At 40.7% G+C, this 15,783-nt stretch overlaps 1 protein-coding gene across 1 annotated transcript; it reads right to left on the bottom strand.

Moving 5' to 3' along the window:
* Positions 1-4,899: 4,899 nt before the first annotated feature.
* Positions 4,900-15,780, bottom strand: slc22a18 (solute carrier family 22 member 18). Its single transcript, XM_020640177.3, has 10 exons — positions 15,619-15,780; positions 13,582-13,679; positions 13,305-13,450; positions 12,209-12,341; positions 11,419-11,531; positions 7,715-7,825; positions 6,774-6,874; positions 6,571-6,672; positions 5,666-5,786; positions 4,900-5,485 (listed from the first exon to the last, which is right to left on the bottom strand). Exons 1-10 carry the CDS (start codon positions 15,778-15,780, stop codon positions 5,298-5,300), a joined length of 1,275 nt encoding a protein of 424 aa, XP_020495833.1. The 3' UTR covers positions 4,900-5,297.
* Positions 15,781-15,783: the final 3 nt, after the last annotated feature.

The following is a 15,783-nucleotide window of genomic DNA, read 5'->3' as shown; positions in this document are numbered from 1 at the left end:
CTCCTGATATTTATATCTGAAAGCAAACAGCCAATTTTTTCTCCCAATCTTCACCCAGAGTTTCTCTTTCCAGACCTCTAGTAGTTCTTCCACAGTAAGTCCGAGTGAGCTGATGTGAGAAAGCAGCAGGATATTCTCAGGAGAATTCACCTCGAGCCAATGGGAGGGGATGATGACGTTTATATACAGTGACTGCTGCACGGTACATGCATGAGACCGCTACGATCTCTGTGCAGGTAAATAAACGGCTGTATTAGTTTTCTGTTCGTCAGTATGTTGTTCTCCGCTCTTTTGTTTATGTTGTCATTCCGTTGGACTACACGTAGCATTGATATAAAGGCAAAAATTGTCATTATAGCATCATAGAGCAGACTCTGTTGTTTCTCCCGCCATTTCCACATTCTCCTGCCCCCCTGCTGTCTGACAGTGATAGTCTCTCTCTGTGAGGAGCATATGTGAACAACCAGGTCAGGAGAATATCCGGAGCAGTCCTCCTGAAATGATCTAGATAGTTTCAGGAGTGCAGATGTGAAAACAGATTTAGTTACAAAAAATACAAAGCTTGTACTGTAGATAAAATCAAATGTTTGTGACCAACTGTTAACATGTTTAATCCTGATCTAAATAAAGGTATTTTGACATGGGCCCTAAAGGGGATTGACTCACTCTGGAGCCAGCCTCTAGTGGCTACTTGAGGAACTGAAGTTTTGGTAAATTGCGGCACATTTTGGCACAGCCTTTGGAAACTTTACGTTCTCTTTTATGAAAGGTAATTCTATCAAAATGAGAATGTATTCTTTCTCGTGAAAGAGGAGATACATTTTGGTAGTTCTGAAACATGATTAACTGTTTTGGAAAGTTATTTTCAAGCCTCTGAGCAGCGTGTTTGTGATGCTGAGCTTTGTGTGGTGCAGCTCATAAACACACAGGGAGCGAGAGCAGTGGTATAAAACATTTAGGCCGAGGACTCCTCTGCTTCAGATCATGTCCCTGGCCTGCCTTGGACAAATCAGATAGGTAACCTGTGCTCTTTTTAAGTGAGACAGTGAGCCTCATCTCTCCATGCGGCAGGTGGAGACAGATGCCTCATTATCCGTGCCACAGGGGACAAAACAAGCCCCGGACCCGATCGCCCCCCCGCGCTGGCGTTTGGTTTCCAATGCACCTACACAGGGCAATCTTGGACCGCCGCCGAAACGCGCTCATCTCTGACCTCAGTGAGCGCAGGTCGCATGCAGAGTCACATTAAACTTTCAGAGAACCCAAAGGTCCCCGTCAGGAGTGTTAACAGCAGCATTGTCCCGGCTCCCCCTGACTCAAAGGGCCAAGTGTAACAAGGCACCCCGTCCAGTGGTCGGGGTCGCCCCCCCCCCCCGGGTCCACAGATACAGTGACAGACTTCAAATCCATCTACAGCTCCTTTTGAGTCTCTGCAAGTCTGACAGAGAGACAGAAGAGTCAAGAGCAGTTGTTTTTTTTTAACAAGGACCACTTTCAGCGAAGAACTCAGAGTATCAATGCCAAGAGTTATTAGTCATATTGATTAAAATAATGATAATTTAAGTGTGCTTAAAAGTAAGAATTACTGCCGTCTAAGTCTCTATTATCTGCTTCCATTCTTTGCTCCAAGTCTTTCTGCCTCTCTCTCTATCCAAATGTTCTCAGCCCAGCTGGTCACAGCAGATGTCTGTTCACCAGTAGGTCAGAGTTTTCTGCCTCTTGATGAGGTCTTTTCTCACCTCTGTTGTAAGTGCTACTTTATGGATCAATTTGCGCACCACTGCTCCTTGTATGATCGGGTTGGTTGGTCTGACTTGTCTGCCCGTTGACTAAACCACTGGCATATTTTTTACTCGGTATTCATTCTCGGTCTGCTTCCATCTTACCTACGGAGCTACATACTTCAGAAAAAGTACTTGGAAGTTACAATCTTCGCTCCCAGGATTTTAACTTTTAACCATCCCTAAAGGCAAAAAGGGCGTTCAAGTACGCTGCTCCCTCTTCTTGGAATCGCTTGCAGGATACTCTAATTCTTCGGAAGCTGGTTTCCTTGGATGTTTTCAAAGGTCTTCTTAATCATCCGGAGGCAGGCATATCTGACTGTACAGTAGATGTTTGAATTAACTCGTGTTGCCCTTTTTGATCGCCTTGTTATTGATGATTTATGATTAATTTTGATGAATGGTTCATATATTTTGTGATTCCTTTATTTATGTTAATTGTTGTTAAGTTTTTGAAACCCTGTAAATTGTGCTGCTGTCTGTCTCGGCCAGGACGCTCTTCTAAAAGAGATTCTTAATCTCAATGAGACATTTTGCTGTTTAAATAAAGGTTAAATAAATAAATAAAAGATTTGGGGTCTCTGTTAATGATTTTACAAAGAGTTCAGTTTCAACCAGCTCTATGAGTGACAGGTAAATTTCAGGAGGGGCAATAGTTCAGCTCAGTTGATGGAGCAGGCGTATGCAGAGGCTGGAGTCCTTGATGCAGCCTCCACCATTTGATGAATTTCTACCTCACTCTCTCCTCCACACATTACCTGTCTCTCCTCTGCTGTCATGACGATAAAGATTAAAAAAAAAAAAAGTAAAAGTGATTTGTGGCTACATATAAAATGTATGATTTAATTGCTGAGTGTTTTTTAGTCTGACTCAGACGGGAGCTCGCTAAATGTTTCTGGGAGCGTTTGTCGGCTCAGGATACAGCGAGGAATGATGGCGTGTAGGCGTGGGATCAGGCTCAGATGATGGGATTGTAACTGAGACAGCTGAGCACATTAAAGGTGCAGTCAAACTAAACAAGCTGTGACACCCTGCCAGCTAAGAGTTACTAAATATAACTTCACAATATGCTTGATTTGAGTTTTTGTAATTGAATCAAACAACAACTTACTGAAGAGAAGTGTAAGACCCTTTAAAATGAAGTCACTGAAGAGAATATTGTTTGGGATGTTGAACCTGTGTGCTATCTGCAAGTGAAATGCATCATTAGCTAAGGCAACAGATTTCTTATTTTTATAAAAGTACATTTAATTTAAAGAGTCATCAAAAAATGTATATTGCACAATATTTTTTCTCATTGCAACTTTAAAGGCAGGGTTGGTAATTTTCTCCAGATCCACTTTTTAAGATTTTGGTTGAACTTGTCTTTAGGTCCTGACAGAAATTAATAACACATGTTCTCTAAAAAAGGAATGAAGAAAATCCATCAACTGTAGCAGTTGTAAGCCTGTAAAAACTTTGACCAATGTCTGCCTTGAGGTACTAATCTGATGAACCAATCACGCCTGCATGCTCGCACTTGTCACTCAACATCAGAATTATTCATAATTCCAGAACAAGCCCAGAACAATTTAAAGAGCTCAGTTTAGTTACTTTAATTTCCACCTCTAGAGGATTTTCATGAGTTAGCTTAAGTGATTTATTTGGCATTTTAACATGGCGCTCTATGAGGACTGGCACCCTTATACGGTCAGCCTCAAGTGGCCATTTGAGGAACTGCAGTTTTTTTTTTTAATTTATAAATTTGCTTCATTGTTTAGCCCTGGAGATTGCAGCATGGATTTAATCTGTATGTGTGGGTCTCCTCTGTTTGAGTGACTGACATCTGTTCAAGCTGCAGCCACATAATGACCCTGGAACAACACAGACCCCCTACTGTTAAAATAAGATCTTCTTCATCCGGGGGTTTGCAGGATGTTACATTTTTAAAGCAAAGAATAAATACAATGGAAACACCTGCTGCAGATTTAGTGTCATCATCTCAACATGCTGCAGTTTGGCAGCAGAGGAAGAAAGCTGTAAATAAATATGATGATTAAAACTGGAGGATTGATTCATACTTAACACTGAGTTATTTCACATTAGTCCATACTTATGAGGGATGTAGTCTGTGTGTGTCTATAGAACTTAAAGTCCCTGTAAAGTAAAATCAGCAACGTGTCTCTAAGCAAGCTAAATATGTTCCAAATATGTTTTAAATATGTGAAAAGACTGAGAACTATGTTTGACTGAGTTGTGGTTTTTGACCTTTACAACTGTTTTCTCAAGTTTCAGTTTGAAGTTTTAATGGGCGGGGCCAAATAAGGTGCTCAATGATGTAATTGGGCTCCTTAAATCAAATGAACATAATTATAATCTACAGTAGGAGTACTTCTTTGCAGGTCACAGTTCTGCATTTAAAATCCTTCATTTGTTAAAATACTGCTCAGATAAATTATTATAAATCATATAACATACATGTTGTGCAATCAATGATAGTTTTCTGATGGTACTGGTTTCTGCAGGTGTATGAACAGAAACAACACAATACTTTATTGTGCCCCAGGGGGAAATTTGTTCTCACAGCTTTGCACGGTTGGTAAACATGAAGAACAAAAAACATATAACAGCAGGTAGAAAACACATAGCAAAGAAGGGGCCAGTCAGCGTGGAAGCTTCTTTAGGGCTTCAATCGTTGAGGGGACAAAGCTCTTTTTGAAGCGTGCCCTCTTCCAGGTCAGAGTTCTGTATCTCTGACCCGATGGCAGAAAATAAAAGAGTGGATAGAGTGGGTGAGAGAGGTCCTGGGCTATGGTGGGTGCTCTGTGAGTCAGGGCAACAAATGAAGTTGAGACTCACAAAAGTAATATTCCTATATTTCAGTTTGTGTATGACCACTTCTGTCATGGAAATCCTGCACAATTTTACTCCTATGAGCCCATAACTAAATCCTTGATGTTTCGAGGGGAACTGTCTCTATTAAGGAAATCTGCCAAACGCAGCACTAGGGAGACTTATCATTATGTCATTTATGAAGTTATCATGTTTTTATGTTGTTTTTTTCTAGTATCATGTTTTATTCTCTCAAATGAAGTGAAATGAAATTGGACACACAAACATTTTCCATCGAAGCAGCAGCTCATCATTAAAAAGGTTTAATGAAGACGATGTAAAAATACAAAAAATAAACTTTGATTACAAATTTTAAAAAGCTCTGATATAACACAAGATAAAGAGTGGCATTGATTGGTCCACCTTTTGATTTTGTTTAATTTAATCTCAGTGTCAGTCACACTCTGGAAGTGAAACACCTGAAAATAAACTGAGGTCAACTGTAGGATCTGCTGCCATCTAGTGGATTGGTCCTGCACCAGCACCGATTCAACAATGGTAAAAAAAAAAAGAGTGAAATGACTCCACCTTGTGTTTTTACAAACTACTGAGGCAGAATATTTTAAATACAAACAGCTGTAGATATAATTGTTCCTAAAATCAAACCCTGCTTTACATCTTTACCAGAGACGATGAGAGGAACTCTCATTCCCGATGCTCTGTTGACTTCCTGAGGTGACGCTGAAGCATGAACACAAACACGACGATATTCACAAAAAACTGGATTAAGCCTATCGATGAAATGCCGTAGTTCACATAAAGGAAGCCGCCAACAGTCGGCCCGACTGTGCGGAGCAGAGACTGGACGGACGCACACAGTCCCATCATCGTGCCTGTGTACAAAAGCAAAGAGGGGTTCATTACAAACTTTTTATTTTATTATTATCGACCCCCTGTTCTTTAAAGCAACCTTAAGCAGATGAATCCAATCAAATCCAGGGATGAAACTGCAGTTTAGTTTAGTTTAGTGTTTCTCATGTATTTGTCTGTGCAGCAGAGCAGCATGACCTCACCTGTATCAGAGGACGGTACGCTCTTTGTGAGGATGCTGTCTGTGATGACGCTAAACACGCTGAGAGAAAACATCATGGGGAGGACGATGATACAGAACTGGAACACGTTCTGCATGTAGGCCTGCAGAGAGAAGAAGAAATAAATCAATTCATAAAATCTGCCATATTGCTACTTTGCAGGCCTCTGTATTTACATTTTCCATCCATTCCCAAGTTTTCTTCAGACTTTCCCGACCCACTCTTATAAATACACATCTTTTGTGTATTTTTAACAGACCCTTCCTCCAGTAAACCGCCACTTTTTAAGAGCTAAGTTTGCCTTTTCTTCTTACTTTCACATGTAACCAGGAACATGTAACGCTACCTGCATGCATGTTTTTCGATCCCATTTGCAGTAAACTGTGGACTCAACATTATGCATCCTCACATAATAAATAAATCCCTGAACCTGTCCGACTCCATCTTCTTTCCCTCATCACTTCCTGTAAACAGATATCTAAATATGAGATCAGGATCTGTAAGTAAAGACGGGAGTTTATGGTGTCTGAAGGTTGCTAGTTTTCATTTGTTTGTAATCCAAGCAGTGTTTTTAATTTTTATGCATGAAGCAAAAGAGGCAGAGCGGATCATTCATAATGCAATCCTGGCACCACTCAGTCATCATCAAACAAGTACGTATGTGCAGACGTACGTACAGTTAGAAAAATACACATATTGAAGGATACAAACCTGCAAAGGCAGATAGAAGTGAGTGATGAGGAGAGATGGACACACATAAAAAAAGCTCTGTGCAGATTGATTGAATTGTTTCGTTGAACTGAAACCAAAAGTGTTCTTCAGAGATCATGAAAAGTGACTCACACATTCGCTCTGATGTGTTTGTGTGTGTGTGTGTTTAAAAGTACCTGAGCCAGTCCAACAAACGAAGAAACTCCGATGGACAGAAGCAGCAGCGAGTTATCGGAGTAGCTCGCTGTGAGCCGGCCGATCACGCCTCCCTGAATGACCTAAACGGGTATCCAGATTTGATTAAATATGTCCACAGTCTGTCATCAACTCAGAGGCTAAAACATGAAGCACTAAAACCAGTCGATCTTCATACACTTACCATTTGGACTATGCCAAAATAAGCCATCAGATAACCATTCTGCTGAGGCTCCAGCTTAAAGAACTCCAGAGCAATGATGGAGAACATCACCTGGAAAATACCTTAGGAAGAAGTTTAGAGATGAAGAGGGTTCACATTAAAGATTTCATGTTAAGAATCTAGACTGAGCCGGTCTCTACTGAGAGCAGTTTGGCTTATGTTTCAATCACATCTATACAGAATGACTTTAATAATATTGTTTTAAAGGAAGAATGTGTGACTTTTTGATCCAGTAGATATCGTCCCTTTACCATAAGCATGAAACCAAAACAAACTGTTGTTTGGTCACACCTCCTCTACTCTGAAGCCTCCGCTCTTCTCCTCCAGCAGCACACCTCCAACCCGTCTCCGCTCACATTTGCATGAAGGAGTCAAGCAAGTGACGACGGACAAAATTGTCATTGGCTTGTGTGACAATTGCCTGTGGCCTGCATTGCCATGTTAGCGGGCTAATGTTAGCTCGTAGCTTCACATTGGTACAGTTACATGGAATGACCGTGATCTAAAAAAGCTTATGTGACATTGAAATAAGCAGTGAGTATGATTTTCTTCTTCTTTCTAGTCCTTGACTAAAACAGCTTTTATACAAAAGGGTAGGAGCCGGCCGTCTCGTACATGTAAACACGGCTCTGACAACAACACAGCCAATGGGACTCGAGCTTCTCCCTCATTGTAGACAGTCATGACTCAGAGAGCGTTTACAGATTTATTCTTTATTTATGTGAAAAATGTTGCACATTCTTCCTTTAATTAATCTAATGCATCTTCAATCGATAATTAAAACAGATACAAGTGATTATAAGATGAATTGAAAGGATGTGGAATACATCAGGTCGGGAGGCAGATGGATGCACTGTGTGAAATGAAGACTCTCGGAAGAAGTTGTAACTCTTAGTTCTCACCTGATGGCAGGCCTACGATTATCTTCACCAGAAAAGTGGGCGTCACACGAGGAAACTTCATCAGTCTGGTGATCTCGCCCACACTGAACACAGACTTGTTTTTATTCCCGCCTGCAGCAAAGTTGGAGACAAAGAAAAGACCTTATAGTTACATCATGTTTAACGAAGAGAGAAGGTAAGAAATAAAACATATTACTAAAAATATAGAAACCACAGCTAGAATGGACGGGTCTCCTTTGTTGGGGAGAATCTTCAAGCTCTTCAGCCTCTCTCTAAGCCGTCAGAGGAAACTCATTTCTGCCGTTTGTATCCGAGATCTCAATAATTCAGTCACTTCCTGAAGCTCATGAATACAGGTGAGGGTTGGAACATGGAGCTTTGTCACGCCTGACAAAGGTCAAGGTCAGCGGCATTTTTTTTTAAAGAGAGCTGCTTTAAAAGCTCTTCTTGAATTTAACCCTTGAAAAGTTAAATATAATAAAAATATGTTCGCAGAAAACTGATATTCTACTCCTGTCTGAAATGTGAACGGCAGGACTTAAGTCATTTTTGAGCATCCTGTGCAAGAAAATGAAAACATGTCACAGGTTTGTAAGTGATTAAATACAGTGATCTTAATTTAAATTGTCTTTTTTAAGACTCAATAAGAGGTTATTCCGAATGAACCTTTGTGGTTTGAGGCCCTACACAGACACATAAGACCTGACGAGTTGACTTAAAAGAGCATTTCTGGGGCGCTGGTAGCTGAGTGGTTAGTGTGCACGCCCCATGTGCGGAGGCTAGAGTCCTCTAAGCGGGCGGCCCAGGTCCAAATCCGATCTCTGGCTCCTTCTGCATGTCATTCCCCACTCTCTCTCTGATTTCTGACTCTCTAAAATAAAGGCATAAAAAGCCCAAACATAAACCTTAGAAATCAAAAAAGAAGCATTTCTTATGTTTTGCTTGTTAGAAATCGAAAGAGAAGAAAAAGAACGACGCAGGTGTGTTGTTTAAATTCAACAACCTAAAGAAGGTAAAAAGAAGGATTGTTGGGCTGAAATTTTTAATATATTTGGTATTAAATTGTCTTATTTTTGCTGTTGATGTTAATGCTCTATGTTTTTTTTAACCATTTAAAGCACTTTGAGTTGCTCTGTGTATGAAGGCTGCTCTATAAATTAACTTACCATTTTAACAAAGTCACAATAAGATTCTTTGCTCTTAGTAATAAATGTCAACATCAGACCATTTCATTTTTATGATGTAACCGTTAATAACGAATCACTTGTAAAATAACAACTTTTTTAACTTGTCACCCAATTTTTTTTAAAGATAATTTATAAATCACAACGCCCCCGCCCGAGGTTTAACCTTTACAAAGCAAAGTGATGAAAATGAGTTAGAATTATGTATTCATTTGATTCAGTATGGAGCAATTTAACTGTTTCCATACACTGTAGCATTTATAGGCTAAGCTAATTTGCAATGCCCGTCCCTTGATGGGCCTTTGAAATAAAGATGGGGCTCAGTAGGTAGAGTCGATCGTCTCCTAAGTTACCTCTGATGGTCACTTAGCATAGCAGCCTCAACCATCAGTATGAGAATGTGTAGGTGTGACCATAACCAAGACTGGAAAAGCACTCTACAAGCTCAAGTCCATTTAACATTTAAAAAAAATACATAAAACTCAACAACATGCAAAGAAAACAGTGTATAGTATTATTAATGATGCTGTTTTAAAACTGGTCCTGAGGCGAACACCTGGATTATAGAAGAGTCCACTCGAGGCTCTTTAATATTTCTCTCATTTCACAGCTCTTCTGTTATTTTTCCAAGATATTTCCTCAAAATAGCTTCAATGAACACAGTTTCTCTACTTTCTTGAAGCTTTATTTATTTATTTATTTTTGCTGGGATCACCCAAAGAGCGCTCTGCAGCTGGGCACTGATGGATACTGGTGTGGGGTGAGACTGGCTGGATTTTTCTCCCGGCGACAGCTCAGCTTTTTTTGTCTTCTTTGACACTTTAGTCTTCAGCTTCTCTCGCCGGAGCTGCTTCATGACGTCGGCTGACTCCGCCCTCTGCTCTTCCAGCTCACTCCTGTACATGTTCCTCTCCGCGGTCATGGCCGTGAGCTTTTTATTCTGCTCTCTGAACTGAGCCTTGCACTGCTGCAGCTGCACTGAAACATGAGTCAGACTCTGCTTCATGTCCTGACACCGCTGCTGCGTCTTCCTCAGCTCTTCGGTGGCGGCGGTAAGCTCCTTATTCCTCCTGCACAGCTCTTTCTGTAAGGACTCGTTGTCCCGGACAGTCATGTCTTTGCTGTGGTTTCTGGTGAACCATGTGTGAGTTTTTCCTTTGAGTATGACGATCTTTTTTGGCATCCCCATCTGTATTTGGAGCGTCTCCTCACACCTCCGGAGCTCCTGCCTCTTGTATTCAGCCTCGGTGTGTTTCATGTCCCTCTCCTTCTTCAGCTTCTTATTCTCCAGCTTCAGGAAATGGATTTGCTTCATCTGCTCTTGACATTGACTTTCTTTACTCTTCAGGACTGATTGCTGGTCTGTCATTTTGTCACGCAGCTCAGAGCAGTCACCTTTGCACTCCAGTAACTTGACATTCAGGCCGTCTCTCTCTTTCATGACCTTGTCCAGTTGATCCTTCAGACAGTGCTGCTGGGTCCTCTGGTCGCCTGCCGCCTGTTTCATCGACTGTAGCTCCTTCTTTACGCACTCCAGCTCTTCCTGAAGGGCCTCTTTCTGCTCTTGCCCCCACCTTAGATCTAATTCTTGGAGTCTGGACTTTTTGTACATCACAGACATTTCCTGTTTGAGGTAAATTACTTGCTTTCTCTCGTGATCTTTGCTCTTGTTCCCGTCTTTCATTATGGACTCAACTTTCTTCTCGATTTGGTTTTCCTCCACAGTGGCCTCGTTTTTCACGAGTGTGAGAAATTCCCACTGAGCGTCAGAGAGGTTTGAGAGCCAGTCATCCCCGTGACACGATGACCTGGAGCTTGCCGTGAGCTGCTGCTTTTCATCGAGGTCGACTGTCTTTCTCTGAAAGCTGGTCATGTTTTCTGTTGTGTGTCTAACACCAGGAATCAAAACACGACATGTAGAGTAGGCTGTTTGTTTTATGTTCTTGTGAACGCTGCTGTGAAGTCATCTCATTCCAGAACGAGCAAAAACATTCCGCACCGGAGCATTCTATTACCTCACACAGACCTAGGAATCATGTTGTCATGGAAACTATTTTAAGAAACTGGCAAACAATTTACTAATCAGACAAATTACCTGAAGTTGACAAGCCGCCATTAACTGTGAGGTGTCTCCATGCAACGTCCGGTTTAAATGCAATTTCATTTTTGTCATATTCAGGGCTCAATGTTGACATCATCACTAACCGTCTCGCTCACGCACGCACGCACGCACGCACGCACGCACGCACGCACGCACGCACGCACGCACGCACGCACGCACGCACGCACGCACGCACGAGATCGATGCCAAACTGTACACTGACCGCACGACTAATAACGCTCGTAAAATCAGTTGTGCGACTCAAATAAGATCAGGTTTTAGATCAGCCTGTCATCGCACGCTGCGTGCCTGGATTAGCAGTCATGACAAACTTAAAGCTGTCACTGAACACATCTTGTATCCAGGTTCCCTTAACGCTGTAAGGAACATCAGGTGTGGCAGAGGGAAGTGTGTCTTACCCTCTGTGTTGGTTCCTGGAGCTTGAACTTTGGTGGATTTTGGGATGAACTTTAAAACCAACAGTAAACTGAAGGTACTTCCTGCGGCACCAAAACATGCAGTAAACGTCTCCCTGGGGATCAGAAAGGTGAGCAGAGTCAGGGGGGGAGGAACAACTGTTGTACACAGATAGAGATACTTTATTCATCCACTGCAGCTGAAATCAGTCAAGACACAACATAACAACTGGACAAATAACATTTAGGCTCATAAAAACAAGACATTATAGGGTCACTAAGATAACTTGTCTCCATCTTTATTTACAGTCACTGTAATTTACTGTTTTTCCACTTAACACCAACATAAGCATTACAGGAGGAGTGTCTGATTCTAAAGAAAGTATGATTTATATATTTTTTTCAACAGAAACAACATCGCCCACACAAAACTCATGATGCCCGTTACCATAGAAACGGCTCTCACATCTGGGCGGCATATTGAATCTTAATGGCGATCGCTCCAGGCCGAAGCATTTGTTACATTGAAAAATTGGATTGAAATGAAGAGTCACATTTCAATCAAAGTTCAAGTTTTTGTCTTAAACAAAGTATTTAAATTATAACAAATGAAGAAAAAAAATCATTCATTTCAAATATGACTTTGATTAAGTTCAGAGTTTCTTTTCTTTCATCTTTTTTTTTTACCTCCACTTTCATATTTTCTGTTATTTATGGTATGTAATTCCTTTCACTTGCAGATTTCTTGTTTTCGGATTTATGTAATGGCATCATTGTTGTGAATGAAACTCACCCGTAGCGAGTGTTAAGATGGCCGCCCAACGTGGAGCCCGCCACCATCCCGATCCCAAAACACAGACCGAGTTTGGATAAAGCATCGGCACGTTTTTCAGGTTCTGAGAGATCAGCGACCACCATCTGAGAAGCTGCAGAGAGGAGAGGGATTATGAATACATACACAGCAAACATTTTTAGAAATAACTGATGAAAATGTATTTGAGCTGAGTGTTAGCCCAGCCTTTAGGTAATATAGAGAAGTGGTAAACAGATCAAAAATACAAATAAAGATATGATTCAAGACAAAGAATGCTTCTAAAAATCTGTTTTAGAAATAAGTCGTCATCGTTTGAGTATAAAAGCTCCCCCCCCTCCTCCCCCCGACCCAACTTTCATGATTTTAACCCTAAAATATCTAATGATATGCTCTCCTGATACTCTTCTGTCTTGCAGCTTTAGTTTAGAGACAAATGCAGCAAAAGAAGAGATATATGATTACATTCATGCCAACACATGATGTATCTCTAAAAACAGTGATTTTGGGTTTGGGAGTTTAAAATAGGGAAGAGGATTTTACATTAAAGGTAAAATATTATGTAAACTACACTTTACTGTGTTCCTCTAACACTAATATGTGTCTCTAGTCCGTCTACAAACCCCCCAATTATGAGAAAAGTCCATCCTCTCCGTCTTATGCCTGCTCCACTTTTCAGAAAATGTGTGCTCAAACAGGCCGTTTGGAGATTTTCCCTTCATGACATCACAAAGGGCAGTAACTCCTCCCCCAGGTGGGTGACACTCCCACAGCTAGGTGTTTGTTCTGCCCGCTGAGTCTGCCTTCTCACCGTAAACAATAGAGCATGGAGTGAGAAAGCCCGAGACACCCGAGCCCTTCCAGAGAGGGGGCGTGGTCAGACACAGCTCATTTACATTTAAAGGTACAGACACAGAAACAGCCTGTTCTGAGCAGGGCTGAAATAGAGGGGTTTATAGACATGATCAAATACAGGATCAGAGTGGATTTAGAACAAGAAACTTCATAGACATGTTTTGAGGAGCTCTGAGACATATTTACACTGGTTGAAAAGGAGGATCATATGTGTGCTGCTTACAAGGCAGGACGTGCATGAAGACTGTGGGGATTTTGTGGATGAACAGCATGGCGGGGTGGTTTGCTACGGCCAGCAGCAGAAAGAAAACAACTGTTGAAGAACACGCCAAAGACAGGGCGACTCGTGCTCCGAATAGATCTGCAAACCTGTCCCAAAAAGAAGATTAAAAAAAAAATCAGAAACCACAAGTTTTCTTCCAGACGACGGTGCAGGTTGGATTTGATTCATAAAGAGACAAAGATACTTCATTATGTTGCAAGTAGTTTTTTGTACTCACCTTCCAAACATTGGTCCCCCGAACAGCTGAATTACACCTACCATGGTTTGTAAATAACCAAACCACAAGGTGTCGAAGCCGAGTTTCTTTGCCAAATACTATAGAGCAACATCATGAAAATACATCTTTAAAATTTACTCCAGAGACAGTTTTATTCATGTCAAAATACCCGGCTCGGAGTCATTCGTTGGTTAACACGATTTTACAGCATAAAAAATCTGGAGAAAAAAGTCTGAAAGGTGTTTAAAGTACATCTACTGACTTTCACTTCCCTAACTTAAACTTACAGTTAAACTCGTATGGAGGACTTTAATAGCACTTTTTTTTATTCCATAAAGTCACAGAAATGTTGTTTGTGGACTTTATAGGCTTAATCTTTGTACAACTAGGATGCAGGATAATTCTGAAAAAGATTTCAAATGTTGACATCCTGTGGGCTTTCAGGAATATTATCCTGTGTCAGGAAAAACACATCCTTTACATTACAATTATCTCTCCTTGTTCTAAAGGAACAGCATTACATCAGCTGCCTTCATGTTGTTCAGACACGGCGTTATTTTAAAGTGTTTCCAGTTTGTCCTTGATAAACATCACTTTAAGCCGTATTTGAGAAGGGGAGGTGGGGGGGGGGGAGTGATGTTTGTAGTGGTGAAGGCATTTAGGGGCAGAAACATATTTTAAACACGATCACTGTGACGTTTCCCTTCAGACTTTTATGTCAACTTCAGGTTAAAGTGTGCAGATGCTGTGTTAATATTATATATGAATTAACCATATGAATGGTTGTTCTGTGTTTATTGCACTATGGTTTACAGGTTACAGGTGTGTGTCTCTTTATTATAATGCATTACCACGTCTCTTAAATACATTTCTGCCGCAGTCCCAGCAGCTTCTGGTCCAAAGGTGATACAAGTCACACAAGTTTAGAACATCAAAAAGCTATCCACGTGAATCTGCACATTTGTAAAGGAACTCTGAAATCACGTTACCATCACCTCATTTAGAACAGCGGCTCAGGGGACAGATCTGGCCTGATGGAGGTCAACATTTAGGAGCATATATAAGTATCACCTACATGTCACACTTAAGGTACTCCCTTGTTGTTTACGAGCCCATATAAATAAATTAATTGGTTCTGGCTTCTCAGGAGAGAAACAAATGTTTACATAATTTTACATTTTTTGTAACATTTTAGAGGTTTGCGCTGTCATTTTTTTTAATCAACTTTAAAGTCAGTCAAGTAATGAAGACATTAAGCGGCAGATTAATCCCCAATAAAAAGGTAATCATTACTTTTAACAAGCTTAGACTCGAGCTCCACCTCAACCAGACTACCACGATCAAATCCTGCATGGTTGCATGATCAGTCGATGATTTAATATATTTAAATAAACTATTTTAAGGGATTTTCTCTGTTTTTTTGATTCTTTACTAATATTTGTCTCTGCATAGTGATACACTTTTACTGATTTCTTTTTTTTAAAATAAATGCCTGGAGTATTTCCCCAGAGTGTTATAAGCAGGCAACTTATAAACTCAGTGAAAGATTATTAAATGTGTCCTCCACCATTGAATATGTTACATAACAATGACATAAGCCAATCTAACAGTAGGCTATTTATGAACACTTTACGGATTGATAAAGTACATTTATTTGCAATGTTCTGATTTGTTCTGATACATCGTCTATACTTAGGTTTGGCTTCTTTAACGTTTTTAAAGCTGGACTTTGGTGATATTATGTCTCTAACTTTTTACATGAAAGGTTGAGGGAGTTTTTGCAGTAAACATAAGATGTTATCGCAGCTAAGGAAAAGGATATTTATCTCCAAGTGTCATACAATGCAAATGATCACTCTTAAGTCCGCAATGAATGCACAATAAACACAATCTGTCACCACGGGAAACATTTATACTATAAAGGTTTAAAGGTGTTGACTTTACTGCTTCATAATGTGCGGCTTCCGTCTATGCGTGCACATTCAAGGCAGGCACGGAAATCTCAGCTTCCTGCTCTGACATAACAGAAATACTTACAGGGGTTACAGAAAACTGCAAAAACATCCATGTGATATCCAGAGCAGCGATGACGTAAACGACGTTGATAATTTTCATCCTCTGTCGTTGGTCTAAGGCGTTACCCTGTGTGGAAACTGAAGATTTGGAGGTTTCCTCGGTTGATTCTCCGCTCGGACTCATTTT

The sequence above is a fragment of the Labrus bergylta genome, chromosome 3 (assembly GCF_963930695.1).
Source record: "Labrus bergylta chromosome 3, fLabBer1.1, whole genome shotgun sequence".
NCBI classification, from domain to species: Eukaryota; Metazoa; Chordata; class Actinopteri; order Labriformes; family Labridae; genus Labrus; species Labrus bergylta.
The sequence above is the reverse complement of the archived record's forward strand: the minus strand, read 5'-3'. Positions and strand labels throughout refer to the sequence as shown.

What these genes read in the sequence shown, in the direction of transcription:
- slc22a18 (XM_020640177.3), bottom strand. Translation starts at nt 15,780, where the DNA reads ATGAGTCCGAGCGGAGAATCAACCGAGGAAACCTCCAAATCTTCAGTT. An exon ending in TGCAGTTTTCTGTAACCCCT is followed by an intron (nt 13,680 to 15,618) that starts GTAAGTATTTCT and finishes GTTGCTCTATAG; the next exon opens with TATTTGGCAAAGAAACTCGG. An exon ending in CGTTTGTTGGACTGGCTCAG is followed by an intron (nt 5,787 to 6,570) that starts GTACTTTTAAAC and finishes TTCTCTCTGCAG; the next exon opens with GCCTACATGCAGAACGTGTT.